At 50.5% G+C, this 26,678-nt stretch overlaps 1 protein-coding gene across 4 annotated transcripts in view; it reads left to right on the top strand.

Annotated features, from left to right (window-relative positions):
• Trpm2 (transient receptor potential cation channel subfamily M member 2) overlaps window positions 1-26,678 on the top strand; it is a 45,501-nt gene that overhangs the window by 9,174 nt on the left and 9,649 nt on the right. For 3 of the 4 annotated variants that reach the window (XR_007834682.1, XM_051187007.1, XM_051187008.1), the window contains 20 exons: window positions 1,177-1,345; window positions 4,100-4,280; window positions 4,941-5,107; window positions 6,463-6,643; window positions 7,808-7,869; window positions 8,601-8,801; window positions 10,193-10,295; window positions 11,879-12,000; window positions 12,267-12,620; window positions 13,471-13,608; window positions 14,293-14,437; window positions 14,620-14,765; window positions 15,563-15,675; window positions 16,747-16,960; window positions 18,422-18,540; window positions 19,120-19,252; window positions 19,647-19,818; window positions 23,170-23,353; window positions 24,166-24,347; window positions 24,521-24,653. Coding sequence is in view for 3 of the 4 variants with exons in the window: in XM_051187007.1 (XP_051042964.1) it covers window positions 1,177-1,345; window positions 4,100-4,280; window positions 4,941-5,107; window positions 6,463-6,643; window positions 7,808-7,869; window positions 8,601-8,801; window positions 10,193-10,295; window positions 11,879-12,000; window positions 12,267-12,620; window positions 13,471-13,608; window positions 14,293-14,437; window positions 14,620-14,765; window positions 15,563-15,675; window positions 16,747-16,960; window positions 18,422-18,540; window positions 19,120-19,252; window positions 19,647-19,818; window positions 23,170-23,353; window positions 24,166-24,347; window positions 24,521-24,653 (3,219 nt within the window). In the remaining variant the exon portion in view is untranslated. The remainder of the gene's footprint in view (window positions 1-1,176; window positions 1,346-4,099; window positions 4,281-4,940; window positions 5,108-6,462; window positions 6,644-7,807; window positions 7,870-8,600; window positions 8,802-10,192; window positions 10,296-11,878; window positions 12,001-12,266; window positions 12,621-13,470; window positions 13,609-14,292; window positions 14,438-14,619; window positions 14,766-15,562; window positions 15,676-16,746; window positions 16,961-18,421; window positions 18,541-19,119; window positions 19,253-19,646; window positions 19,819-23,169; window positions 23,354-24,165; window positions 24,348-24,520; window positions 24,654-26,678) is intronic. The other variant, XM_051187009.1, reaches the window with a different exon arrangement.

Below are 26,678 nucleotides of genomic sequence, written 5' to 3'. Positions count from 1 at the left end.
ACACGGGAAGTTGTGAGAACCTGTGTAAGAAAACTGTGAACTTCCTCTGAACTGTCAATGGGGCGGTGTGCAGAATGTTCTTCCCACAAGGTGGTCTTCTAGAAAGAATTGCATGAACCATGGTAACTGATGGAATGCACTTGAAAACAAGGACATGAAGGGAATCCTGGTGGTGTGCCAGGGAAAGGCACACCTTTGTCACAAAGGAAAGGCCTTTCTTCGTGGGAAAGGCAAAGGCCTGGCAGGAAGGTTCTTTTCATATAACCAAAGAGGAAAAGTCAGAACACCAGGTGCATCATCTTGCTGTACTCTTGTTAATTACTTGAGCTAATTGGAAACATCACCTCATGTTTTACTTACTTTAGTCATTAGTCATTAGTGCTTTGTTGTACCACTCTTGAGCTCAAATGTTTTGGGTCCCCTGGTTACACCGCACAGATCTTTGCCATTTTGATCCACAGGGAGATAGCCTGGCTGGCTGGGGTGTTGGTGGTGGGGAATGGGGGAGTGGGGGGGTAGAGTGGTCAACAGGAAATAGGGCATCATTTCTTCACACGGCTTTGTAGGTGTGTTTTTTTTCCTTCTTTCCCGGGACTCTGATGACCCTGTGGCTCCCCATGGTTCCATGTCTATGCGTTTCTATTTTGGTTTATTTTCCTCTCTTAGTCATTACCTTTTGCAGTGCTGTGATTTCCAGTTGCTGTGCTCTCTGTCTTTCTAGAAGCTGCAGTTTCATTCCAGGGTATTTTTAGTCACTCATGGAAGCATTTTTAACCTAGTTGCTGTCAAATCCTCCCCAGGTTAACTCCTGTACCTGTACCATCCTGGTGTGGGTGTCTGTCATGGCTGACTTGCTTGGTGTGACCCATGATTTTTCCAGCTTTTGAGTTTTAGCTGGTCCTGACCCTGTCTGAGGGCAGCATCCCTCCACTGCCACATGAGAAAAGTTCAAAGTCCAAGGCCACCGGCTATCCCTGTTTGGTTCCTGGCTAATGCCGCCTGGCTGGGAGGGCCAGGATGCCTCATACTCACTGCCACACGGTTCCCTTGACATTCAGGCAAGGTGTCTTGTCACTGCTGAGTGGAATGAATGTCCTGGCTCTCCTCAGGCCCCTGGTGTTCCTGTAGAGATCATAAGAGGCATTCACTCCCGTGATAACCTTGGTATGTTCACAGGAAGGTGGTGTGTGAATGTGGTTACACCCGTGAACAACACTTGGAGGTGGCCGTCAAGCCTCATGCCTTTCAAGGCAAGGAATGGGACCCGAAGAAGCATGTCCATGAGATGCCTACAGATGCCTTTGGCGACATCCTTTTCACAGGCCTGAGCCCGAAAGCGGGGAAGGTGGGTTCCATTACACCCATTCTTCTCAGTGTTGGTCCCTGTGACACTGTAGCAGGGTGGGAGAATGAGAGTAGGCATCTAGGTGTGTGGAACCCACTATACTCTGAGGAATGGCATGGGGAGCTGGGCACTCTTCAGGCAAAGAGGCTCATGAGCAGAGGGAAGAGTACAGGGCTTCCTAAGGGCTGCATAAGCTCATTTGTTTGTTTGTCTTGTTTTGTTTTTCAAGATAGGGCTTCTCTGTGTAACAGCCCTGGCTGTCCTGGAACTTACTCTGTAGATCAGGTTGGCCTCGAACTCACAGAGCTCCACCTGAGTCAGCCTGTCTCTGCCTCCCGAGTGCTGGGATTAAACGTGTGTGCCACCACCACCCGGCTATGAGCTCATTCTGAAGGGTTCACTGTCTGTCTGGGTCCAGGGGAATGAGGAGAAGAACTCAGGGCCTGGCACTGATGTGGTTGGCGAATGAATGGTGTTGAGGGATGGGAGGGGAGAGGGAGAGGCCCCACGTGAGAAGCAGAGGCAGGAGCCACTGCAGGTGGCTGTACACTGGGCAAGAGATGATACAGGTGCAGGAGAGGTCCCGTCACCTGGCCTCAGGTCAGGAAGGGAGACATGGACAGGTTTCACTCAAAGCTATGATAGACAGAGCCATGGTGGGTTTGAAAGCAGCTGATCTCCAGTACAGGTTCCTAACCTGACAGCCTCCTGGCTCCATTGCTTTTTCAAGGGTGGTGACAGGAACAGTCCCAAGCCAGGGACAATCAGCGGTGGGGGATAGTACTCCTGCTTCACCAGTGAGTGGGACACTTATTGAAAACTTATAAGGTATTTTCTGACCTCAGGGAACCCATTCCTGAGTGTGTGTGTCCCCACCATGTTATTTTCTTGTCCCCTGACAAAAAGGCAGTTTCTAGAGGAAGAGTTTATTATGCCTTATGGTTGGAAGAGATACAGTTCATTGTGTTTTTTTGTTTGTTTGTTTGTTTGTTTTGCTTTTTGTTTTTTGTTTTTTTGAGACTGGGTTTCTCTGTGGCTGTAGAGGCTGTCCTGGAACTAGCTCTTGTAGACCAGGCTGGACTTGAACTCACAGAGATCCGCCTGCCTCAGCCTCCTGAGTGCTGGGATTAAAAGCATGTGCCAACAACACCCATCGAGATATAGTTCATTATGGTGGAGAAAACTTGATGGAGTTCCAGGTGCTCGAACCTGTGGGGTGAGGGGATGACGCTGCTGGTTGGTTGCATCTTGGTGGGTCAGAGGGAGAGATGGGGAGCTAGAGATGGACGAGAGATGAGCAGAGAAGTTGGGCTGTCACCATTAAGTCCTGCTCCCCAGCAACCAGAAATCCATTTTCTCCAGAAGGTTCCATAGCATCTCAGTACCTCCAACTGGAGAACAGATGTTCAAACACACGGGCCTGTGGGGAAACATTTCATATTTCAACCGCAGCACTTGCAATGTGGATCCACACTCCATTTCCTTCTGGATGTCATGTGATTTACAGTCCAAGAGCAACACTGTGAGAGGGTGGTCCTGGACACTGGCTCAGTCCTGTGAGAACAGCCGTTGTGGTACCAATTACATTCTTTGTTATGATGTGTCCTGTTTGCTCTGGAGACTCATAATGTCCCTTTGGGCTTGTATTGTCCATCATCCTGCCCATTATGGGCCCCTCGGGTGGATCCTAGTCACCTGCAGGATCCTGTGGGCTGCAGTGTTTACTTGCAGAAAACATGGGTCTCTGGGTTCCATCCCCAGTACACATGAGCACGTGCGAGTGCCCGGACATGCGCGCGCGCGCGCGCACACACACACACACACACACACACACACACACACACACACACACACACAGACTCCACCAGGAGCTTAGAGTGTTCTGGAATGTGAAGCTTGGGGCTGCCAGCTCTCTCCCCTCCCCGAAACCCAGGGGCAGACAATGTATACACCAATCAGGACCAAACCCAGGAAACCCAGTGGCAGGTCAGGGGCCAGCAGAGGGTGGCCAGAACTGGAAGTGTGAGAACAGGAAGCAGATGGGGTAGAGGTCAAACCACACAGAGGAGCCAGTGCAGGAGGAGGGTGTTTGTGGGGGGCAGTCTGAGATGCTCCCTAAGCAGAGAAGAAGAGGAAAGACGAAGTTTGGGAGAGGGAGCTGGGTCTAGGGGCTTTGTAAAGAATAGCCTGGTTTTACCTAGGGAGCCCCTGTACTTTTGGGCTTCTCTTCCGGGCCTCACCTCTTTCTTCTTACAGCCCATATCCTAACTATATACTGCCGGCTATTTTTTCTTCCTGGGTGTGAATTCAGGGTGTCTAGCCCCAGGCTGAACTGTGGTAGAATATTATTTTAAGGTGTGTGACTTTTGTTTATGCTGCATTTGTTTAACTCGGTGAAGCTGTGTTCCTGTGCCTGTCTAAAATACCCGACGGTCCTAATAATGAGCTGAATGGCCAATAGTGAGGCTGGAGCAAGGATAGGCAGAGCTGGCAGGCAGCGTTTATAAATAGGTGGAGAACAGAGGAGGAGCAAGGAGGATGCCAGAGCTCAGCCACCCAGCAGTCCAAAGAGTAAAAGTAAGATTTACAGAATTAAGAGAACAGGAAAGCCCAGGGGCAAAAGGTGGACGGGTTCGTTTAAGAAAAGCTGGCTAGCAACAAGCCAAGCTAAGTAATAATAAGATTCTATGTGTGATTTACTTGGGAGCTGTGTCTCCTGCAAGGTGCCCTCACCAGCTCATGATTCCCCTGCAGTATGTCCGGGTCTCCCAGGACACACCCTCTGGTGTCATCTACCAACTCATGACCCAGCACTGGGGCCTGGATGTCCCCAACCTCCTCATCTCAGTGACTGGCGGGGCCAAGAACTTTAACATGAAGCTGAGGCTGAAGAGTATCTTCCGGAGGGGCCTTGTCAAGGTGGCCCAAACCACAGGTGAGCCCCATGAGCACTTCCCTTGATGGCCAACTGCCTCTCAGCTCACACTATATATAAACCGATGTTTATAGTCACATAGCCACTGCCATGTGCTAACGTGCTAGATTTTTTTTTAAAGGATTTAATTTTACTTAGTGCCTGCATACCTGAATGTCGTGTGTGTGTGTGTGTGTGTGTGTGTGTGTGTGTGTGTGTGTGTGTGTATGCGCCACATGTGTTCAGATGCCCGTGGAAGATAACAGATAGCATTGGAGCCACAGGATCTGGAATTATAGATGGTTCTGAGCCTCCTGACATGGGTGGTAAGAATAGAACTTAGGTTCTTTGGAAGAGCAGCTAGTACTCTCAACTGCTACTGAGCTCTCTCTCCAGACCCTAGGTTTTATTTAATGCCAGGAAAGGCTTGCAGAGAGAAGATGGGGGTCTGTCTCATTGTCATCTTTGCAATGTGGGGAGCTCAGGTCCCAGAAAGGCATCAGGAAAATACTGTCACAGCAAAGTGTCTGTCTCCTCCTTAATCCTGCTTAGAGACATATCTGCCATTAGACTTGAGAGTCTGATGAAATCACTTGTCAGGAGCACAGTGGGACTCTGGGTGTTAGCACTGGCTTGGCAAGATGCACATTGGAGCCTAGAGACATCTGTTTCTTTCTCCAGGGGCCTGGATCATCACTGGGGGTTCCCACACAGGTGTGATGAAGCAGGTGGGTGAGGCAGTACGGGACTTCAGCCTGAGCAGCAGTTGCAAAGAAGGAGAAGTGATCACCATTGGTGTAGCCACTTGGGGCACCATCCACAACAGAGAAGGGCTGATAAATCCCACAGTGAGTAGCTCTAGGGTGAACCGGGGTTAGAAGAGGAAGGCTGGGGGTAGAGGGAGAGAAATTCACCTCTTTACAAAGGCTGCAGGGAGCATGCATGCAGGGTGTCAGCATGGGTTGAGGGTCTCAGGACACAGTTCTGACTTAGGTAATATAAGACGTTGGATACAGTGAGCAAGGTTGGCAGCTGACATGGACACAGTGAAGATTACAGGAGAGATCCATGTGCTGATTATTCCCAGGTGGGGGTGTGTCCTAAGAGTTGCTTTGATGAGAAATGGGCTTCAAGGAAGTGAGTGACCGACCAGGACCACACAGCCCCAAGCAAGCATTGGGGCTAGATTGAGCCAGCTCTCTGACCACAAAGCCTGAGCTTTTAACTTTGAGCATCTATGCTCAGAGGCCTCCAGCTGGGAACTCCACAGAGCCGAAGTTTCTGGCAGTCATCAGCAAGTTGGGCTGCTCTAAAATGCTACGCCCAGAGCTTGGCTCAGCAGCTGCTTAAGAATGGAGACCTGAGTTAGGTAACTTGGTTTACTAAGTGGACTTTTCTAAGGACACATTGGATCTGTCCTAATGAGGACGTGGACATTTCATTCTTAGTCAGGGAAATCTGAGGACAATATAGTCTGTGACTAGAAAAAGTTTCTTGTCACTGCTGACAAGAGTGTGCCTGGCCCATTGTGCAGTCTCCCTGGCTCAGTGGTCCTTTGTCAGGCACAATTGCTCTAAAGAACAGTGTTGGTCTTTCTTTTGTGTCAGAATCATGGAGTGTCTCCCTGAGCAGGATAAACCAACTGTTCTGTTTTGCACATCCATTTTATAGTGTTAAGTCTGAGGCTAAGGGAGGCCGGGGGAATTCCGAGTTGAGAACCCTCTGCTTGTTAACTGTCCCATTCTCTGTGGACAGTAGAGAAGGTGTCTGGCCCAGCAGGTTAGACTCTCTGGAGGCTGTAAAACATGGCCACAAACCTGGTAGCAGAAAGAAACTAATTTATCTGTCTACAGTTACAGACATTCCTCATTCACAGCATGGACACCATATCTCTTGGCCCCAACAAAGATGAAGTTATACACTATTCTGGGGCTCTGATAAGGAATCTTACTGCCCTTTTAACATCTGATGTTTCTGGGAGCTCCCCGAGGCCCCATCCAGATAATTCAGGTTAATTTTCTCCTGTTTAGATCCTTAAACATCACATTTGCAAAGGCCCTTTGTCCAGATAAGGGACACCTGCAGATTCTTGTTTAGGAATTGGTGTTTTGAGGGAGGACATTATCCAATCCATTAGACTCCATTTCCAGAATACCGGTATAACTTTTTACTGACTTGTTGAGTCTTCTCTGGTCATTCACAGGGAGGCTTCCCTGCTGAGTACATGCTGGATGAGGAAGGCCAAGGAAATCTGACGTGCCTGGACAGCAACCACTCCCACTTCATCCTGGTGGATGATGGGACCCACGGCCAGTATGGTGTGGAGATTCCCCTGAGGACGAAGCTGGAGAAGTTCATATCAGAGCAAACAAAGGAAAGAGGAGGTAAATGCACACACTTCTAAGGGCATTTGGGGCAGAAAGAACCGGGCTGTCCCTGTGTCGGAGCCACAGTCGGCCACGGCCTGTGTTATACGTGGAGGGGAGATCACAACACACCTGTGTTGGTTTCCTGGGTCTCTGTCTGCTTCTTCATGGGGACCTGTCTTCTCTTGCTGCCTTAATCAGTGTCATTGTGGGCTTATCTGTTTGCTATCAAATGGTCTACATTTTCAGCTAGAGACAGTTTCAGGCTGGGGAATGAGGAGATGGTAGCTTGACTCACAGTTGCTTGTGGGAGGAGGGGCGGGAGTACTCAGTGTGTGAGGTGAGAGGGTAAAGGGAGCATGGTGAGCATGGGGAGGGCTCCAGCTCAGAACCTGGGTTGTTTGGGATGACGCTGGGCATCATATTCCAAACTTCTCTGTTTCCTGAATCAGGGTCCCCATTGGGGCTGGTCACCCCCCACACTAAAATCACCTCCCCCAGGCCTGGATGGCACATAACTTGGCATGCCCATTAAGTTCCCAGGGGGATCTGTTGTCTGTTTAGGCACCACACTTGGAGAGCACCGTTTTGACTAGGAGAATCCAGGGTGAGGTGTGTGAAGGCAGGGACCCTTGTTGGTACCTTTATTTCTCCTGCCTCCTGGGTGGCATTGAGTAGAAGGGGAGAAGACTCAAAACCTGTGGCCCACTCTAAGCCCATGCCAGATGGATCAGTCCCCTCCTCGAGATTCCTTAGGCCAGCTTGGGTTTTGAGGTACCATAAAAAGAGCAGCAGAGAAAGGCAGGCTGGCTAGAGTAGTCCACTGGGTAGAGAAAATAAGGTTCTGTTCTTGGCCCTTCTGTACAGGAATTCAATCAGGATGGGGTAGAATCCAGGTGGAAAGATGGGGTAGGGAAGGGGGAGTGGTCAGGGACAGTGGCAGGTGTTGGGGATAGGAGTGGGGCAAATGGCCAGGTGGTCTTGGGTTTGCTATTTTATGGTGTGTGAGCATTTTGCATGCCATCAACGTTCACCTTTAGCAGCTGTCCATTATCTACCACTCAGCACAGCTGGTGCTTCCCACATGACTAGCGTGGAGTTGGTTGGGTGGAGGAAGCAGCCTTGAATAGTAGGTCTGTGCTTCCCCCAATACACCTTCACATGGGCTCCATGTCTGCCTAGGTGTGGCCATCAAGATCCCCATTGTTTGCGTGGTGTTGGAGGGCGGCCCTGGCACACTACATGTGAGTAGTAGCTGCTGTGTGTCATGGGGCCCAGGCCCTGCTGTGGAGGAAGGGACTGGTGGATGCCTTAGCTAAAATCTGGTGCCATCATTGCGAACACACATGGCATGCTGTCCTCAGGATATGGAGGGGAGGGTATCCACCACAGGACAGGGATGTTTCCAGGTGGGAGAGGACACACCTAATGGGTAGACCCTCATGTGGGAGAGGTGACTTGGCTTTAGCCCAGGTCCCAGTGGGGTTGCTGGCTCTCTTCCCAGAGCCTCTCTGGAAGGCCTTCCCCCAGTGTCCCAGGCACTACTCTCAGAGTACAGGCCCTGGCTCCAGTCCAGCTCCTGCAGCTGAAGTCTGGCGTTTTCCTCATGGTCTTTGTAAACCCCCCCCCCCACCAAGCTGTGGTCATTCTGGGTCGACACAGCATCCCTGTGAGTGGGTCTGTTCAATGACTCTGCCATGAACCCTTTTGTTACAGTGGTATTGGGTACTGGGTGACAAGCCTGAGTCAGGTGTATCAGTGGCACACTCCTTGTGTGTCCCCAACAGCTCTTTTGTCTCTTGAAGAGTGGAGTACACTAAACTAGTGAGGGCTTCCAGAAGGTTCCAGCTTCATAGGCTCACTCTAGTAGCAAGTGCCATGCATCCTTAGCTGCTACTGAATGATGTTGTATTTCAGACATGTCAAGAGCTGGGTGAGGACTCTGGCCAGCTCACACTTGGTTCTGGTTTTGCAGACCATCTACAATGCCATCACCAATGGTACGCCCTGCGTGATAGTGGAGGGCTCTGGCCGAGTGGCTGATGTCATCGCCCAAGTGGCTGCCCTGCCTGTCTCTGAGATCACCATCTCCCTGATACAGCAGAAGCTCAGCATCTTCTTCCAGGAGATGTTTGAGACTTTCACTGAAAACAGGATAGTGGAATGGACCAAAAAGGTGAGGCACATAGGGGCTTACAGTTACTAGGCTGACCCAGGACTCCAGGGACACAAAATGGGTCAGAGTGGGTGCACAGTTGAATTTGCAGATGGTGGGGTTCACTGAGCCCTAGGACAGGCAGGTCCTCCTGGTTGGACACTGGGAGGTTGAAGCATATGACAGACAGCATGCCAAAAGGAAACTGAGGTTTGGACTCTATTTGTAGAATGCGGGTTGGGTTGGGCCATCTCAGGGCTTGAGAGTGTTGTTCTGGGACCCAGAGCATGTTGGACTGGAGGGGCATGGTGCTTGGGGAGGGGCAGGAAGCACTGCAGAGCACTGGAGGAGCCTTGCCTGGGATGCTTACCAGCCCCAGCAGTGAGTGGCAGCACATGGGTAGTCTTGTCTCCTCATAAGAACACTAATGGAGTGACCTCAGAAGTGCCCAGCTCCCCAGTCCTGAAGCTGGGTTTTGGGGTGGTGCCTTGATGAGTTCTGCAGAGAGTGCAGTGGGAAAGTTCGCAGTGATTGTCTGTACCTTTGGTCCCAGAGCTCACTGCTCACCCTCAGAGATTTTACAGCATGTGAGCATCCAGGGTGAGTGTGAGCAGTGCTAACTTCAGCCACAAACCAAAGGAACACTGGAGCTAGGCACACTGGACTGTGACTCAGGGAGGGGCTTTGGCTGTGGCTGGACAATGGAGAATAAGGAGTTCTCTGGTGGGATGGCCCAGGGAAGCATGGAGACCTCATTTTAAATTTGCCAAGGACTCAGAGTGGCCATGTTTGGTGTGGATACTCTGAGATTATCCGGCAGGGGAACATCGTAAGTTTCTTGAGTTCCTCATCCCCTCCCCTGTCCCCTCCTCACTCCCGAAGGTCTTTGCTTGCTTGTCTAGTGCTGTGAGCTGTTGAGTAGGCCTGGAGCCTTTTCTCAGCAACATTATAAATTATTCAGTCAATTCAGAGAACCACATTTAATCTTTGTCCAAAAGTAGTTTCGTTACATTCAGTGTGTGTGTGTGTGTGTGTGTGTGTGTGTGTGTGTGTGTGTGTGTGCGCGCGCGCACGCACGCGCATGCATGTGGGCTTGTGCGTTTGCGAACATGGCTTGTGTGCATGCACATGCACATGCCTGTGTATGGTTGTGTGTGTGTACTCATGCTCACATGCTGGTGTCACAATGCACACATCATGGAGGCTAGATGACATTTTGTGTGAGTCAGTTCTTCTATTGCATGGGTCCTAGGAGATTGAAGTCAAGTCATCAGGTTTGGTGGCAAGTGCCTTATTAGCTGAGCCTGCACAGTCTGGGGAGTGTGGTTCCTTGTTGGGGCCTCAGTCCCTTTTGTCCTTCAAGGAGGCAGAATACCTTAACCCTGGGTCTCACTGGCAACCATTTGCTACAGATCCAAGATATTGTGCGGAGGCGGCAGCTGCTGACTGTCTTCCGGGAAGGCAAGGATGGGCAGCAGGATGTGGATGTGGCCATTCTGCAGGCTTTACTGAAAGGTGAGATTGTGAGCATGGGAAACAGGAGAGACCAAGACGAGAGTGCACAAGATGAATGACAGCATCTCAGTTAGATGCACTGGCCAGAGAGTAGCTGCACTGGGCCATGCCACCTAACCCCCTGTCATCCCATCCAAGAAACACAGCAAATTCCAGTCAAGTTTTTCGGAGACAGTGGATCTTGAGAATAGAAATAGGAGAGGTGGGGGAGGAATTAAGATATTCTCAGATAAATAAAAGCACAGGGAATTTGTAAGCACTAGACCTGAGTTAGAAGAAATGCTCAAGGGAGCCAGCAGGGTGAATGCAAAGACCACTAGATAGTGACTCGATGCCATGTGAAGGAATAAAGATCTCAAACAGGTAAGTGTACAGGCAGTTGTGAAAGCTGTGTCATAGTAACAGTGGCGTATAATTGAAGTGTTTTCTCTTCCTTACATAAGAGGTTAAGACAGTTACAGTTACCAGTCTAAAAGCTTGTATTCTAAGCAGGAGGTACACTGCCAAGTTCAAGGCTAGGCTGGACAAGATTAACCTGGGGAGCCTGCAAGAGAGCTTGCAAAACATCACAACAGCAAACTCTACTTACAAGAGGGACTTAGAGTAGACAAGTATAGAGAAAGGGGTGGAGCCAGGGCTGGAGATGGGGCTGAGGACCGACCAGGGAAGGCTCTGGGAAAGGGCCTTATGTGACACTATTCCCAAAGACATGAACAAATATCTACTCACATCAGATAGGGAACCGATGACAGACCAAAGCATGCTTCATGGCCTCTTGTCATTTTCTTTGCTCCTTGGCGAAGTGTCTTTTGACCGTTCTAACCTGGCTGTTTTCCTGTCTCTGGGCTGTAAGTGTCCTTTGTCAAACATGGGAAGTGGGAAGTCTGCCCATGGTTTGTGGGTTTCGGCTACATTTTCTAAAGGTGGCTTTGAAGAACAGAGGGATTACCTCTTGTGGTTTGTCAACTTTCCCTTTGTCGTTTGTGTTTTCTATGTCCTGGCTCAGAAATCTGCCTGTCCTAGGGTTGCAAATATTCACTGATGTCACTTTACACACCTAGTCTGCTTCTTCAGCAGGACACTCCTTTGTGTGGTGTGAGGGAGGCATCAAAGTTGTTTTTGCTATTCTTTGAATAGAAACCATTTGCCCTCATGGGGACCCTAGTTCTGATCTCCAACACCTGAGCATGCATGCATGTGGGTAAGCAGTCATGTGTGTGTCTGTGTGTTGGCTTTTGGAATTCTGTTTTACATGTTAGTGTAAATGAGCGTTTTTTAGAAACCTGTATCTTTTACTGTGACTTTTCCCCTTATGATGTGACCCACCTGTCACAGAGGGGCAGGGAATGGCTGGGAGATGACCGAGGGTGAGGAAATGGGGTAAACTAAAGTGATGGCCAAAACAGATTCTCTGAGCCTAGCAACGAATGAAAAGTGCTTTACAAAGTGGGTGTCTCGGGGAGGGTGTCACCATTAAGCTCTGAGTTACACTTTAAATCATTTAGGGAACTAGAGTCCCCAACCAACCCCTGAGCCCCACACCAATCCTCCCGTATAGACACCTGACACACTGTCACCCACAGCCTCTCGAAGCCAAGATCACTCTGGCCATGAGAACTGGGACCATCAACTGAAGCTGGCGGTGGCATGGAACCGTGTGGACATTGCTCGCAGTGAGATCTTCACTGATGAGTGGCAGTGGAAGGTGAGGCATCTCTCTCTCTCTCTCTCTCTCTCTCTCTCTCTGTGTGTGTGTGTATGTGTGTATGTGTATGTGTGTGTGTGTCTGGCTGGTTGGCTGGCTGGCTGGCTGGCTGGCTGCAGGGTTCCAGCCCTGCCTTGGGAATACTGACCAGGGTAGATTTCATCCTTCAGGAGACATATTACAGGTGCTCCTTGTGGGGTCCTGAGCTCAGAGTTCTAGGTGGTGCTGACCTAGTATGATGGTCACTGAACATTGTCCCCTCTCAGCCTTCAGATCTGCACCCCATGATGACAGCTGCCCTCATCTCCAACAAGCCTGAGTTCGTGAGGCTCTTTCTGGAGAATGGTGTGCGGCTGAAGGAGTTTGTCACTTGGGATATTCTACTCTGCCTGTACGAGAACCTGGAGCCATCTTGCCTCTTCCACAGCAAGCTGCAGAAGGTGCTGGCTGAAGAGCATGAGCGCCTGGCCTGTGCATCTGCTGCACCCCGGCTGCACATGCACCACGTGGCCCAGGTGCTGCGTGAGCTCCTGGGGGACTCCACACAGCTGCTGTACCCCCGGCCCCGGTACAGTGACCGGCCACGGCTCTCGCTGCCCATGTCACATATCAAGCTCAACGTGAGTGGTGGTAATGTGGCTGCTGTGTTTGATGTGTAATGCCTGGCACCTTGGTGGGTGGCTGCTGTGTTCTCAGCTGTGTTATGAGCGCTTACATTCATTAGAAAAGGAATTGCTCTGTGTGTGTGTGTGTGTGTGTGTGTGTGTGTGTGTGTGTGTGCGCGTGCGGCCTGTGCCACATAGTAAGGTAGTAACAAAGAAAGAAAGGGAGAGAAAAGAGAGAGAAAAATCCAAAACCAATTAACCAAACAACCCTAGAGCGATGGGCTCTGCACTGTGTCCTGGAAGGCATGGACTGTGCAAAACCCTGCAGATCCAGGGCTTAGACAATAGCAACTCATTTTCTCACAGTCAGTCCTGGAGACTGAAGTCTGAGGACAGTGACAGGGCTGCTTCCTGCTGAGGCCATTCTCCCTGTCCTGCAGGGGGTGGGGGTGGGGCTCTTGAGCTCCACATGAGAAGGATGGGAAAAGGGGAGCCCCCAGTAACCTCATTTTGACTTAATTATCTCCAGAAATCTATAGTAGTTACTCTTTTCTCCCTGAGACCAAGTACCCCCCCCCACCCCCAGAAAGCGTCTTTTAGGAGGAGTCTTTATTTTGACTCAATTCCTGGGTACATCTTTTTTCCTTTAATGTGGGTGGTGGGGACCCGAATTAGGTCTTCAGGCCTATGTGGCAAGCTCTTTCCTGCTGAAACATCTCCTCAGCCCCCAATGAATCACTTAAGTTCCCAAGAGTGAAATTTGTGGTCTCTCTATGACTACACAAGGCAGGCCACACACTGCCTGCCATCTTGGGGCTCTGATGCTGGGGGCCTCTGTGGGACATGGACTGTCTTCTGCCTACAGGTACAGGGAGTGAGCCTCCGGTCCCTCTATAAGCGATCAACAGACCATGTTACCTTCACCATTGACCCAGTCCGAGATCTTCTCATTTGGGCCATCATCCAGAACCGCCGGGAGCTGGCAGCCATCATCTGGGCTCAGGTACCAGGACTGGCTTCGCTGCAGACATGACAATGTCTAGTCTGGTGATCTGAGTCAGGGGCTCACTTCCTACAGCAAATCACAGTTCATGGTTGTGCAGGGACAGTAAGATCTCTAACCTAGGGAGGCTTGGAGCATCCAGTGGTGGGGAACAAAAACTTTCATGGGAAAATAATTCTTGAAAGAAAGAAAGAAGGGGTGGAGAGATGGTTAAGAGAACTGGCTGCTCTTCCAGAGGTCCTGAGTTCAATTCCCAGCAACCACACAGTGGCTCACAACCATCTTTAATAAGATCTGGTGCCCTCTTCTGGCACGCAGACATACATACAGGTAGAACACTGTATTTATAATATGAGAGGAAAAAGAAAAGAAAAAAGAAAAAGATAAGTCCCTCTAAGCTGTTGTGGTTTATTTCCAAGGTTGAGGATGTGGGTAGTGTTCTCTGCCCAGATCTTTCCAGCTCCTGTCTGTTCATTATATCTGTTAGAGAGACAAGCACATGGTACCCATAGCTCAGTATGAGGGGCCTGCCATAGGGATTATGTGTTAATGTGGGGTGACTCTAGTTGTTTGCATGGGCAGCCTGCCCCCCAAAACTTCAGGAGGTCCGAAGCATCTCTGTTCATTATCATAGGTTTCCAGGTACAGGTGGGTAAATTTAGTAGTCCCCCCAGGTCCTCACAGTGCCCTGTGTCCCAGAGCCAGGATTGTATTGCTGCAGCACTGGCCTGCAGTAAGATCCTGAAGGAGCTGTCCAAGGAGGAAGAAGATACAGACAGCTCAGAGGAGATGCTGGCACTGGCGGATGAGTTTGAGCACAGAGCTATAGGTGAGCTCTCTGTGGGCACCTGCACCATCACCATCATCCATCTCTGTATGTCAGCTCTGATGATGTCCATGACCTAGATGTTTCAGGACAGTACCTGCGTGTTAGTCTTACCCTACGTCCTGCCTTTCCTGGCTTTCTGATCGTCCCGGGTGCTACCGGATGCTACTTCTCCCCCTGCTCAGGCGTCTTCACTGAGTGCTACCGGAAGGATGAGGAGAGAGCACAGAAGCTTCTTGTCCGTGTATCAGAGGCCTGGGGGAAGGCCACCTGCCTGCAGCTGGCCTTGGAGGCCAAGGACATGAAATTCGTGTCTCATGGGGGCATTCAGGTGACTCCCCAAGGACCCACTTCCAGAATCAGGTGCCCCAGGGGAGGGGATACAACCCTGCCTTTGATGACATGATTGTTCCCAGCGGTATGGCTCTTTGATGACCGGGATAGTGCCTGGTACCTAGCCATAGACTGATGGACAGGCATTTGCCTTCTGATTTGGGGATGGAGAAACTGGCAGGCACACAGCCAAGTAGGTGGCTGGTGGGTACCTGCTCAAATGTTAGGTGGCCCTGAGTCTACTTTTCAAGAGCTTGTGTCATCTGGGGGGGGCAGGAAGGACATGGGGACAGTGTAAGAACATTAGGGACTGTGGAATATACCCCCTTATTACTTGGGTATCCTTGGAGCATTGCCTCAATGCTGTTACCATGCCCATGGAACTCCATATGTCCTGGGTTGTGCAGAGCCTGGGGACACCCAGGGAGAAATCAAGCTCTGCCCCATTGTGCCAAAAAGGGTATACTTATGACAACTGGGGACTGCATGGCCTCAGGACCTGCAGAGATTGGGGGTCCTGAAGCTGGAGGAGGGATGGCAGGCAGGAGTGGAGTCAGAGCCCCATGTGATAAGCCCTGCTTATCCATCATTTATACACACCATGGTCTAGCTCCAACCACCCAAAACCCTGATTGCTCTGCTGGCTGACCATGGGGTGCCTATCATGCTGGCCACCTGTGGTTAGGGGTCAGAGCACAGTGATTAGGGGGATTGTGATTAGCACTCACCCTTGGGTGGTTGGGTGGGAGTCAGGCCCACTGGGTGCCCACTGTCCTGAGACAACGCTGTCCACAGGCCTTCCTGACCAAGGTGTGGTGGGGCCAGCTCTGTGTGGACAACAGCCTGTGGCAAATCATCCTGTGCATGCTGGCCTTCCCTCTGCTCTTCACCGGCCTCATCTCCTTCAGGTGAGGGGGTCTGGGCTCCTAGAATGTGCAGGAAATAGAGGGGGTACCACAAGTCCTCAGTGCCACCTTGGGTCAAACTCTTCTGTGGCCTGAATTTTCTGCTGGATACTGGAGGATGGAGGAGCTGATGAGCCTGTCTCTTGGCCTCAGCTCCATGGCAACATGGAGCATGGGGTGGATGGGGTACCCTTGGTGCTGTAGCCAGACTGGGTGGAGGACTGAAGACCTAGTTTGGCTGTGCTTCACTTTGGTCGTCTCAGCGCACCAAAGGGCTCTTGCTAAGATGCCATTTCTATTTTGCTAGATAGCATCTCTGGGTTCCCTGTGAGTTCAGGGCAGATACAGAGCCCCAGGCCAGGTGGCCAGTGGCAAGCCCTCTCATAGCCATAGGCCACATGCTCTATCACTTTCTCATGCCCTGACTGTTGGGGATGTGTCCTACGGGAAGGAGAGGAGCAGCTCAGGTTTCAGTCTGCCCTGCTTTCTGGACTCCCACCCTGCACAGACCCAGGAGCACCAGAAGTCGACCTCACATTCTTGCAGGGGTCATGGACATTGCCATGTGACCTTTGCAGTACCTTCTGCCCTTCCCTGTGTTTCCTGTGTTTCCAGTAGCAGCTATGACAAGGGGTTGCACATCACAGCATGTCCACGTGGGGACTTGGTCCCACTGTTGAACTGATCTTTAAGACAGTAATGGCAGCTGGCCCCCATTTACGGGGACACCCGAGCCTTGGGAACTCTGGCTAAGAACTAATGCTAAGAGCATGGCACAGGGAACCTAACCCATGTTAGGCTTATAGCTGGGTGTCGGCTCTGGATAAGAGCTGTGATGGTGACAGCTCAGTAGGATGCAGGGATTTGCTTCCTGGCCTTTTGAGTCTGTGCAAGTTTTGGAATCTTTAATGCCAGGCTGTTGTGCTGGCATGTCTACAGCTGCTATGTGACTTTGGGTACCAGGTGAGGTCTTCTTTCCCAGTATATTTGCTGCTTGGGTCACATCTCTCACAGGGTAAGTGGGGAATCCTGGGGACCAAAGACTGTCATAGTTACCCGATGCCTCTATTGCAGGGAGAAGAGGCTACAGGCTCTGTGCCGCCCAGCCCGCGTCCGTGCCTTCTTCAATGCACCCGTGGTCATCTTCCACCTGAATATCCTGTCCTATTTCGCCTTTCTCTGCTTGTTTGCCTATGTGCTCATGGTGGACTTCCAGCCCTCACCGTCCTGGTGCGAGTACCTCATCTACCTGTGGCTCTTCTCCCTGGTGTGCGAGGAGACACGGCAGGTGCTCACTGCTCCTACACCAAGTGTCTGTTACCACCAACCCTCACCCAGACCCCTGGGAGCTGGGCAGAACCCCAGGTGGCAGGCACCCATTCCTCCACCTGGGATTCTTGCCTCCATGGCCTGGCTGCTCTGCCTAAGGCTGGGCTTCTGGACCTTTCCAAGGCAAAGCACTCATGACTGACGTGTCCAATTCTGTGTGACCCAAGGTCCCCCCCACGCACCTAATCACATTCTGTGACCACCTTTGAGTAGATGTGTGCCCCACATTGTCAAGGGCGGGGCCCTGTGTGGTTGTTTGCAAAAGACTCAGGCTAATGGAGAACCATGAACAAGGGTTCCAGAAAAGGGTTTAGAGTAAAACCTGCTAAATAGAGAGGTGTGCCATCTATTCAAGGGCTGTTGACCCCGAGCATCCAGAAGTCCCTTCCCTGAGGTGGGGCAGAACTTGGTTCTCCCTGAAAGGATTTGTAATGATGTCCAGTGCTATTCCCACCCAGGCAGCCTCTGAAAACTGCAGGGTTCAGGGTATGTAGTGGGGTCAGTAACACAGAAGTCTGTCCTCATGGCTGATCTGTCTCTAGTCCCTGTAGAGGTTGAATTAGTCCTGAGTGGTCTATATGACTGCCTGGACTAGTTCACACTCCTGATAAACAGGCCACTACTGCAAGGCTGGATGTTCCAGGGACTTGAGGTCACCTCCAAGAACAAAGACCATTGAGCAGACCAACCCTACACTGTGTTAGTTTCCCACTTCATGCTTGTGGTACAGATTACACTGGGTGACACCGTGCCTGTTGGGAGACCCAAAGAAAGAGAACCTAAATCCATGTGGCTGGGGCTTGAAGGGGCCGGGGCAATGCTGAGGTTCTGGTGTTTTGGTCCTCCTCAGCTTCTGTAGTCAGCCTCTCCATGGGGGGTCAGAGCTTCTGTGTTCTCTGAACTCACCTCACATGGCAGCCCAAGAAAGAGAACATATGTCTCCTAGAATCTGTCCCTTGCCTGACCATGACAGTTGGGGGTAAAGATTCCTTCCAGGCAGACCATGTAAGGATCCTTGGGTCTACTCCAGGCCCCTCCTTTCCAGCCTATCTCCAGAAGCAGGCGTCATTCTGGACAGAGCAAAGATCCTTGTGGGAGGTGCTGTCAGGGAAAAGGGAGCTTCTCTAGCACACACATGCAGAAACATGCATTCACACACACACACACACACACACACACACACACACACACACACACAAACACACAGGTTTAATAGGACCCCTGGTTCATGAGAGACTGGCAGTGAAGTGTGGCAGGCACTTACCTCTGCTCATGCTGTTCCTGGACTTGTTGAGTGCAGAGGTCCACCCTGTGTATCCTGCTGCTGGCCCCTACTACAGTCAAGCTCTGCCCCCAAAGGGCTTTGTCAGTGTGAAGCTGATGGAGACGTTGGCCTCCCTAACTGTGGTCTCCTCAGTAGCTCTTCTACGATCCTGATGGGTGTGGGCTGAAGAAGATGGCATCTCTGTACTTCAGTGACTTCTGGAACAAGCTGGATGTCGGTGCCATTCTGCTCTTCATAGTGGGACTGACCTGCCGGTGAGTGGCCAGGCTACCCTGCCTTCTTCCTGTGGGGTACCTGGACCCAGCCAGCTTAAGAGAAGGTAGTCTCTGACTGAACCCTGCCTCTTGCCTGTCTGTGGGTACAGTGATGGGTACGACCATGCCTGCCCTTGGCACTGATGGGGGGGAATGGTTTGGGGGTATGACTGCTCTTTGTCCACTGTGGGTTGCTGTCACATGTAGGGGCCACCAGTCATTATTGTTTGTCTCAGCTTTCCAGACATCATGTCCTCATTGCCCCTCCCTGCTGGGTCACATCCTGCTCATGCAGCTTGGTATCTGAGAGGTGGTGGCCCTCTTCTTGAGGTGGGATGGATACAGCCAAGGCTGCTTTGTTGCTTCTGGAATGATCTTGCACCTGGGTTTCTGGACTCTCCTGAAGCCAACTCAATTCTCCATTAATATTTGCCTTTGATGTCATCATTGCCTTTGACATATTTGGACCCACCTCTTCCAGAGCCCTGTGCCTCCAAAGGCCACCCCAGGCCAGGGAGAGGTTTTAGAAATCTGCCTCCTGGCAGACAGAGCCTGAGGTGGTACCTTGCCCACTGCCAGGCTCATTCCAGTGACACTGTATCCTGGGCGCATCATCCTGTCTTTGGACTTCATTATGTTCTGCCTCCGCCTTATGCACATCTTCACTATCAGCAAGACGCTGGGGCCCAAGATAATCATCGTGAAGCGAATGGTGAGGGCACAGAGGGCTTACCTGGGAGGGGCTGGAGCCCAGGGCTGCTGTGAGGGACGCAGAGGACTATGCCCATCTTCAAAGAGGTAGGATCGTACTAGAGCTTACCATCTGCCTCGTCCTCAGAATCTCCGAATGCCCCTCATCCTGTTTCTTATTTCATAGCCTTAGCATGGGTCCCTTTGCTGCTCAGATGCAAGCCCTTTCTTCCTTGGGTCATCATTGCCCAACCCCGTTCCACATCTTGGGGAGTTTCCTATTAATATGTCAGCATGCTCTTTGAGGTTGTGGGAGGCCCTCGGTTGCTCCCCAGCATCCTGCATTCATGTCAGGGTGACAGCGGGAAGAGGAAATCCAGGGCTGGAAGTGCAGCCCATTGCTTCCCTCTTTGCAGATGAAGGATGTCTTCTTCTTCCTCTTTCTCCTGGCGGTATGGGTGGTGTCCTTCGGAGTGGCCAAGCAGGCCATTCTCATCCACAATGAGAACCGGGTGGATTGGATCTTTCGTGGGGTCGTCTACCACTCTTACCTCACCATCTTTGGGCAGATTCCAACCTATATCGATGGTAGGAGCCAGGCTGTGGGCATCTAAGGGGCAAGGGGGATAGAGAGAGATGAACTAGAGTTTCCTAGGAATCTCTAAGAGTCCAAGGTTACAAGAGATGGTGTTCATTTCCAGCTAGGCTGTGTGGCTTCCTAAGGACCAGGAAAGCCCAGGGTTCCTTCCACTGGGTCAGCTTGTCCTGGATGATATTAGCCCTCAACAGAGAGTGGAGGACACCTGTATTTTCCCAGTTGATGATGAGCATGACAGAACTGTGGCAGAGATGTATGGGACACACCTGTTTTACACAGCATTAAAAGCCACCCATTCCCCTCTCCCTCACCCCCTATAGTCAGAAATGTTTGCTTACTTTCTGACAGAAAGACAGCTTTTTGGTGTGAGTGTGTGTGCATCTGTGCCTGTGTGTGAGCTTGTGTGTGCATGTATGTGAGTATGTGTATGAATGCATGCATGTGTGTGAGTGATGCGTATGAGTGCTTATGCATGTGTGGTAGCCAGAGGACAATCTCAGGTGTCATTTCTTAGGAGCCACCCACCTTATTTTTGTTTTCACTTTTTCCTTACTTTTTGTCATATATATATATATGATTTTGTGTTCATGTATGTCTATGCACCATGTGTGTGCACGGCCAAAGGAGGTCAGAAGAGAGTGTCAGATCCCATCAGACTGGAGTTATACAGACAGCTCTGAACTTTCATGTGGATGATGGGAATTGAACCCAGGTCCTTTGGGAGAGCAGCCAGTACTCTTAACTGCTGAGCTATCTCTCCAGTCCCTTGTGACAGAATCTCTCATTGGTCTGGAACTTGCCTAGTTGGCTAAGCTAGCTGGGCAGAGTCCCAGGGATCAACTGTTTCCTCCTTGGCACTGGTATTGGAAATGGATTAACATGGGTTCTGGATTGAACTCAAGTTATGCTGCAAAGCAAGCATTTTACTGATAGAGCTATTCCACACTCCCATGTGTATTTTGAAAACCAGCATCCTTCAGGTAGATTTCCCACATCATAAGCTACCCACAGAAGGTCTACACATGCATGGTGTCTTACAGAAGCTAGCTTTAGACCACTCCTCTTCAACAGTCACTGCCCTCTCCCCTCGGTCCTACAAAACCACCCATCTGCTGCTGTCCACACACATTTCACACAAGCTAGATCTAATGTGGCACAGAGTTAGCCGGGCCTGTCCTTGTTATCCAGTGTCACATTTTCACAGTTCATTGGGTGGAGTGTAGCAATTAATTTTTATTGCTAAATTGTATTTCTTTGCATGAATGAGGCATGTTTTAGTTATTCATTGGCTGTGACCACTTGTATTCCTCTTGGTTTTTGGCTACTGTGGCTGCTGCTGCTGCTGCTACACTTATGCTTTTGTGAGGGTGTGTTTAACTTTGAGAAATGCCAAACTGTTTCTACAGAGGCTATGCATTCCAGTTTCTCCACACTCACCTCACACTCATTACTGCCTGGTGGGGTTAATGGCGTATCCTAGTGGCTTTGATTGACATTTCTGTTGTGGCTTCTGCTGAATGTATTTTCATGTGCTTACTGGACCATTTGCACAACTTCTTAGGAGAAATGTCCATTTCTATCTTTCACTCATTTCCTTTACATTATAATTTTTATTGCTGAGCTTTTAAGACCTTTATCACAGGATTAGTTTGCAATATTTTCTATTATTACAGAGGATGTCTTTTTATTTTATTTATGAAAAGACACTTTCTTTGAAGCATAGAATTTTAATGAGGTGCAGCTCGATTTTTAAAATCGTTTATGCCTCTGTGTCACAGCAGAGAAAACATTGCCAAACCCAAGGCTCAAAAGGTTTCTGTGTGTGTTTCCCTTGTAAGGGTTTATAACTTTTGATCTTTCTTTTGGCCTCTGACTCGTTTGTGAAAACTAGCTTTCAGCCTAGCCCCATCTAGTGATATTGTCCTCCTTCCCTATATCGCTACGAATCTGCTTTATCTCTATATATTTGTATGTGAGATAAGGGCCACCCTTGCTTTTTATATATTACTATTTTACATGCATTGGTGTTTTGTTTACATGCATGTCTGTGTAGTATGTGTGTGCTTAGTGTCCTGGAAGGTCAGAAGAAGGCATCAGATTCCCTGGAACTGGAGTGAGATATGGTAGCAACCTACCATGTGGGTGCTGGGAATTGAACCCAGATCCTCTGGAAGAGCAGGCAGTGCTCTTAACCTCAGAGCCATCTCTCCCCATCTCTCCAGCTCATTCCTTTTTTTTTTTTTTTTAAGACAGGGTCTCACTGTATTCCCTTGCCTCTGCTTGTGTACCCCTGTGTTTGGCAAGAGTCATTCTTTCTCATATGGCTGTCTATTGTCCCAGCAGCATCAGTTGACAAGTAATTCTCTCTGAGCTGACCTGGTTCCCTGTGAGAGTCACTTGATCCTTAATGAAAGCATTTTTCTTGGGTCTCCCATCTTCTTCTGCTGGTATGTGCATCTGGCCTTGCCCAGCACCTCCCTGTGGCTGGTGCAGCTGGCAGTATGTTATGATATGGGGCAAGGTGAGTCCTCCGGCCTTGCTCTTCTTTTTCCAAATTGCTTTGGTCTCTGAATTCCTTGGGTCTACACGAAGTGTGGGACTTTTGTCTGGAAACAGGTTGTCTCTCTACCATTTGGACCACTGGCTTACCTCAGCCATCCTTCAGTTTCCAGTGGCCATGTATGGAGCTGTTACGTTCATTCTGGGGTATTCTCCTTTTGTTGTTTTTGCTATTTTTCATTTTAGTTCTATGATTTTTCTTGATTTATTTTTAAAGGTGTGTGTGTGTGTGTGTGTGTGTGTGTGTGAGAGAGAGAGAGAGAGAGAGAGAGAGAGAGAGAGAGAGAGAGGGTATATACACAGGATAGCAGTGCCCACAGAGGCCAGAAGCATCTAATCTCCTGAGTTACAATAGTTGAGAGCTACTTGAAGTGGGTGCTGGGAACTGAACTTGGGTCCCTCTGGAAGAGCAGTTTTGTGCTCTTATCTGCTGAGTTACCTCTCTAGCCCCCAGTTATATCTTTAAGATCCTTTCCCTCTAATTGAATTCTCAAGGTCAAGACCCATCCCCTGGTGTTTGTAGCCATGCCAAGTACCTTGGGGAGGGGGTGGCTGGATCCCGGAGTACAGCTTCCTCTAAGCAGATCACTTCCTGCTTGAGGATACTCAAGTACAGGCATGCCTCTTGTCAGACTTTGGACTGTAGCTGGACACCCAGTCCCTAACTCCTGGAATGTCTAAGCCTGGGGACTCTCAGTGCCCCAACGGTCAGGGTCCCTGGCAGCCAGTTCCCGGTGACTGACTGTGTGGTTTTTTTGGTTGCCCACTCCTACTCCCCATAGGTGTGAATTTCAGCATGGACCAGTGCAGCCCTAACGGCACAGACCCCTACAAGCCCAAGTGTCCTGAGAGTGACTGGACAGGGCAGACACCCGCCTTCCCTGAGTGGCTGACTGTCACCTTGCTTTGCCTCTATCTGCTCTTTGCAAACATCCTGCTGCTGAACCTGCTCATAGCCATGTTCAAGTGAGTGTGGGCACCTGTGCCAGGGAAGGGCTTTCCTGGGCTGGCATGTGCACAGGCAGGTGAGTGACAACCTCATGAGAGTGTGGAGCTCCTGTGGAGCCAGTGTCTGTGTCACTGTTCCCAGGGGGCCCAAAAGCCCCGATCACTGACGTCGAGGTCATAAGACCCGCTCCTATTCTGATAGGGAACAGCTACACCATGGAAGGCTCAGCCTGCCCAGAGTGAAACCCTTGAGCCCTTGGCCTTCCTGTGTCTGCAGACAGGTCCCTGGTGGCTGTGACCTTTGGAAGCCCCTCTGTTGTGAGGTGCACGATGTACTCTTTTCTCACCAGCTGATTTCGGGAGCTGCCCCTTCTGTTCTAGAGTATTCCAAACATTGAGAACTACATGTGCTAGCTAGATCTGAGGTCAGGGCAGGGGGTGTGGGTAGGGAGTGGGGTGGACTCTGACCTTCGGGTAGGAAAAGCTATCTGATAAAGTGGTCCATGTCCTTTCCCCTGCTCCTAGGCTTCTGTGTCAGACTCGGGTACCCGAAGTACCTGAGACACCATCTGCTTCTCCAAATCACTAGATACACTCTAGATAAGCTCCAAGGTGTTCTGTGCCCACATCTATCCTCCCATAGACACCACCGTTGTTTATTCATGAGTACAAATCTAAAATCCCTGTGATTTCCTGTCCTTGCCTGTTCCCAGAAGCCAGCTGCCACTTGGCATTTATTTGGCTTACTTCCTTTCTGCTGCACTTGGTCCTGGAATGTTGTATCCCACAAGCATTCTGATATAGATAGATACACCTCTGCCTCCCACCAGCTACACATTCCAGGAAGTGCAGGAACACACAGACCAGATCTGGAAGTTCCAGCGCCATGACCTGATTGAGGAGTACCATGGCCGGCCCCCGGCCCCTCCCCCCTTCATCCTCCTCAGCCACCTGCAGCTCCTGATCAAGAGGATTGTCCTGAAGATCCCTGCCAAGAGGCACAAGCAGCTCAGTGAGTGCCCCTGCCCCAATACAGTGCAGTCCCACCATCCTGGGTGCAGATGCATGGGTTGGGGTTCCTTGCAGAGCCCTGGGCCAAGGCATGCTGACATCTCATGCTGCTGGGCCTGGACATGGGGCCCTGGGAGGGTCATCAGGTCCTTGCCTACCCCATCCTGCCTACAGAGAACAAACTGGAGAAGAATGAGGAGGCAGCCCTCCTGTCCTGGGAGCTCTACCTGAAGGAGAACTACCTTCAGAACCAGCAGTACCAGCACAAACAACGGCCAGAACAGAAGATCCAGGACATCAGTGAGAAGTAAAGAGGCTGGGAATCCCCCCTCCCCCCGGGGATGCATTCTGGGTGTGGGTGCATTAAGCCATGCCCTGCAGCCTCAAAGCCATCCTAAGTGCAGTCCCTTGGGGGAGGACTCATGTTCAACTTGTGGAAGAGAAAACTGGATGTCCTTGTGCCCAGACAAGAAAACAGGGCCCCGATTGTGATGATGGCGGTGATGGTGAAAATGTGATGATGCTGATGTGGCATGATAACAATAGTGACAATGATGTTAGTGCTGGCCTGGCTAGCCTACACCTACACCAGTCTGGGCTGTGGTCTTTGCTGACATCATGCTCTCGTCTATTTAAGGGCAGGTTCCAGGGTCCATTGCAGCCCTTCAGCACCTGCTATCACCTGCTCATCAAGAAAGGCTGTATGGTGCTGTTTAATTGGAATGATAGTTGTGCCCACTGCCCAGATATTGGGGCATGTGGCATCCAGGGAGCATCTGAAATGGGGCTTGTGTCTGGAGTCTCCGTTACCAGGGTGATCTGGAAGCTGGGTCAGCAGAGTCAGCATGAGGGCTCTGATGGCACAGTGTCTGTCAAGGGCTTGCTGTGGGCTGAACAGGTGACTGCTTCCCTACTGCAGCCTTTCTTATAGAGAGGTGTTGGTTGCTCCATCTTTGCTAGTGAGAACATGAAGACTCAGGAAAGGGACAGAAGTTGAATAGTCCAGTGTTCACTGGACTGGAGAGCAGGATAGCTGGGTTTCTGGGTCCTGTCCTGAGCAGTATATCTGGGATTCTGGATTCTGGGCCTGTCCTGTCGATTTTGTGCTCTGCTGCCTCAGGGAATTAGGCTGTCCCTGAAGAAGTCACATGAGCCAAGGCCACTCAGCTCTTACCCCAGATTTCCCTCCATGTAAAAGACTCAAAGTGAATCTGTTGTCCAGTTTCTAGTCTGGGGCCTCGAGGAAGTTGAGCTTCTCTAGTTATTTCCTGAGGTTGAAAGGATTATTAATATAGCAAATTTCCAAGATGGTTCCTACAGACATTCTAGGGGTTGTATCTGTTGTGCTAAGATGTAACATTTTCAGAATTTCTGGTCTGTTGTCTAGAAGTTTAACAAAACTATGTACTTAGGAGGAAGAACAGAGTGACAGGGAGAGATGGGCAGTCCCTCAGACCCTGTGAGAACCCTGGCCTGGCCACTTTCTCCCTGGACACACAGTGAGGGATCTGGGGCCCAGGGAGGCCCTCTGGTGTGTGGTTCAGCACTGTGGTTGAACTAAGTTGAGGTCAGCTCCTCACCCACAGAGTATGGTTGGAGGTTTGGGAGTTTCTGCCATTTGGGAGTTTCTATGCATTACTGTGACTGAACCATGAGGTTCCAAACATGCTGTAAGTATCTCCCTCACATGTTCACAAGGTTGTCTTGGGGGAAAAAAAAGGCAGGGGAGTGACTTTTGTGGACTGAAGCAATACAGTGTGTGTGGAAGTGGATGCCAGCACACTCCAGATGGCTGTTTAAATTGGGTCACATCCTCAGAAACACAATCAGATATTGCAGTATGGATCGCTTTATTACAAAAAGATATTGCTAGCAGTTGGCACTGCAAGTGACAGGAAGTAAAGGAATCCCTGGGCAAAGCCACTCAGAGCTCGGCAGGCAGGCCTTGGCTTGATGGTTGTTTAAGTCTAAACACAGCTGGCCATGGTGGGGAGCAGGGCTTCCAGCCCCAGTGCCCACCTGTACCATCCCAGCTGTCACCACAAGCTTTGTCATCTGAGACAGCTTTCAGAGAGCCAGGTGGCAAATCTAGACAAGCAGGCTACTGTGGATGCAGTCACCTCTCCCAGCCGACACCTCCGATGGCTTATTGAGCTGGCCACATGAGCATGGGCTGCCCTTCTGCTGGGCAGCTTTATGATAGGGATGTGTGTTGTAGATATTTCCGATTTACAAGAGACACTATTGAAGTGAGAGCCAGTGGGATGCCACGCCTGGGCTATTGGGTTTGCTGGGGCTGTCTGCTATTGGGGTAGCATGTTTTCGGTAATTG

Source organism: Phodopus roborovskii, unplaced genomic scaffold (assembly GCF_943737965.1).
Source record: "Phodopus roborovskii unplaced genomic scaffold, PHOROB, whole genome shotgun sequence".
NCBI classification, from domain to species: domain Eukaryota; kingdom Metazoa; phylum Chordata; class Mammalia; order Rodentia; family Cricetidae; genus Phodopus; species Phodopus roborovskii.
This window is presented reverse-complemented; position numbering and strand designations above follow the sequence as displayed.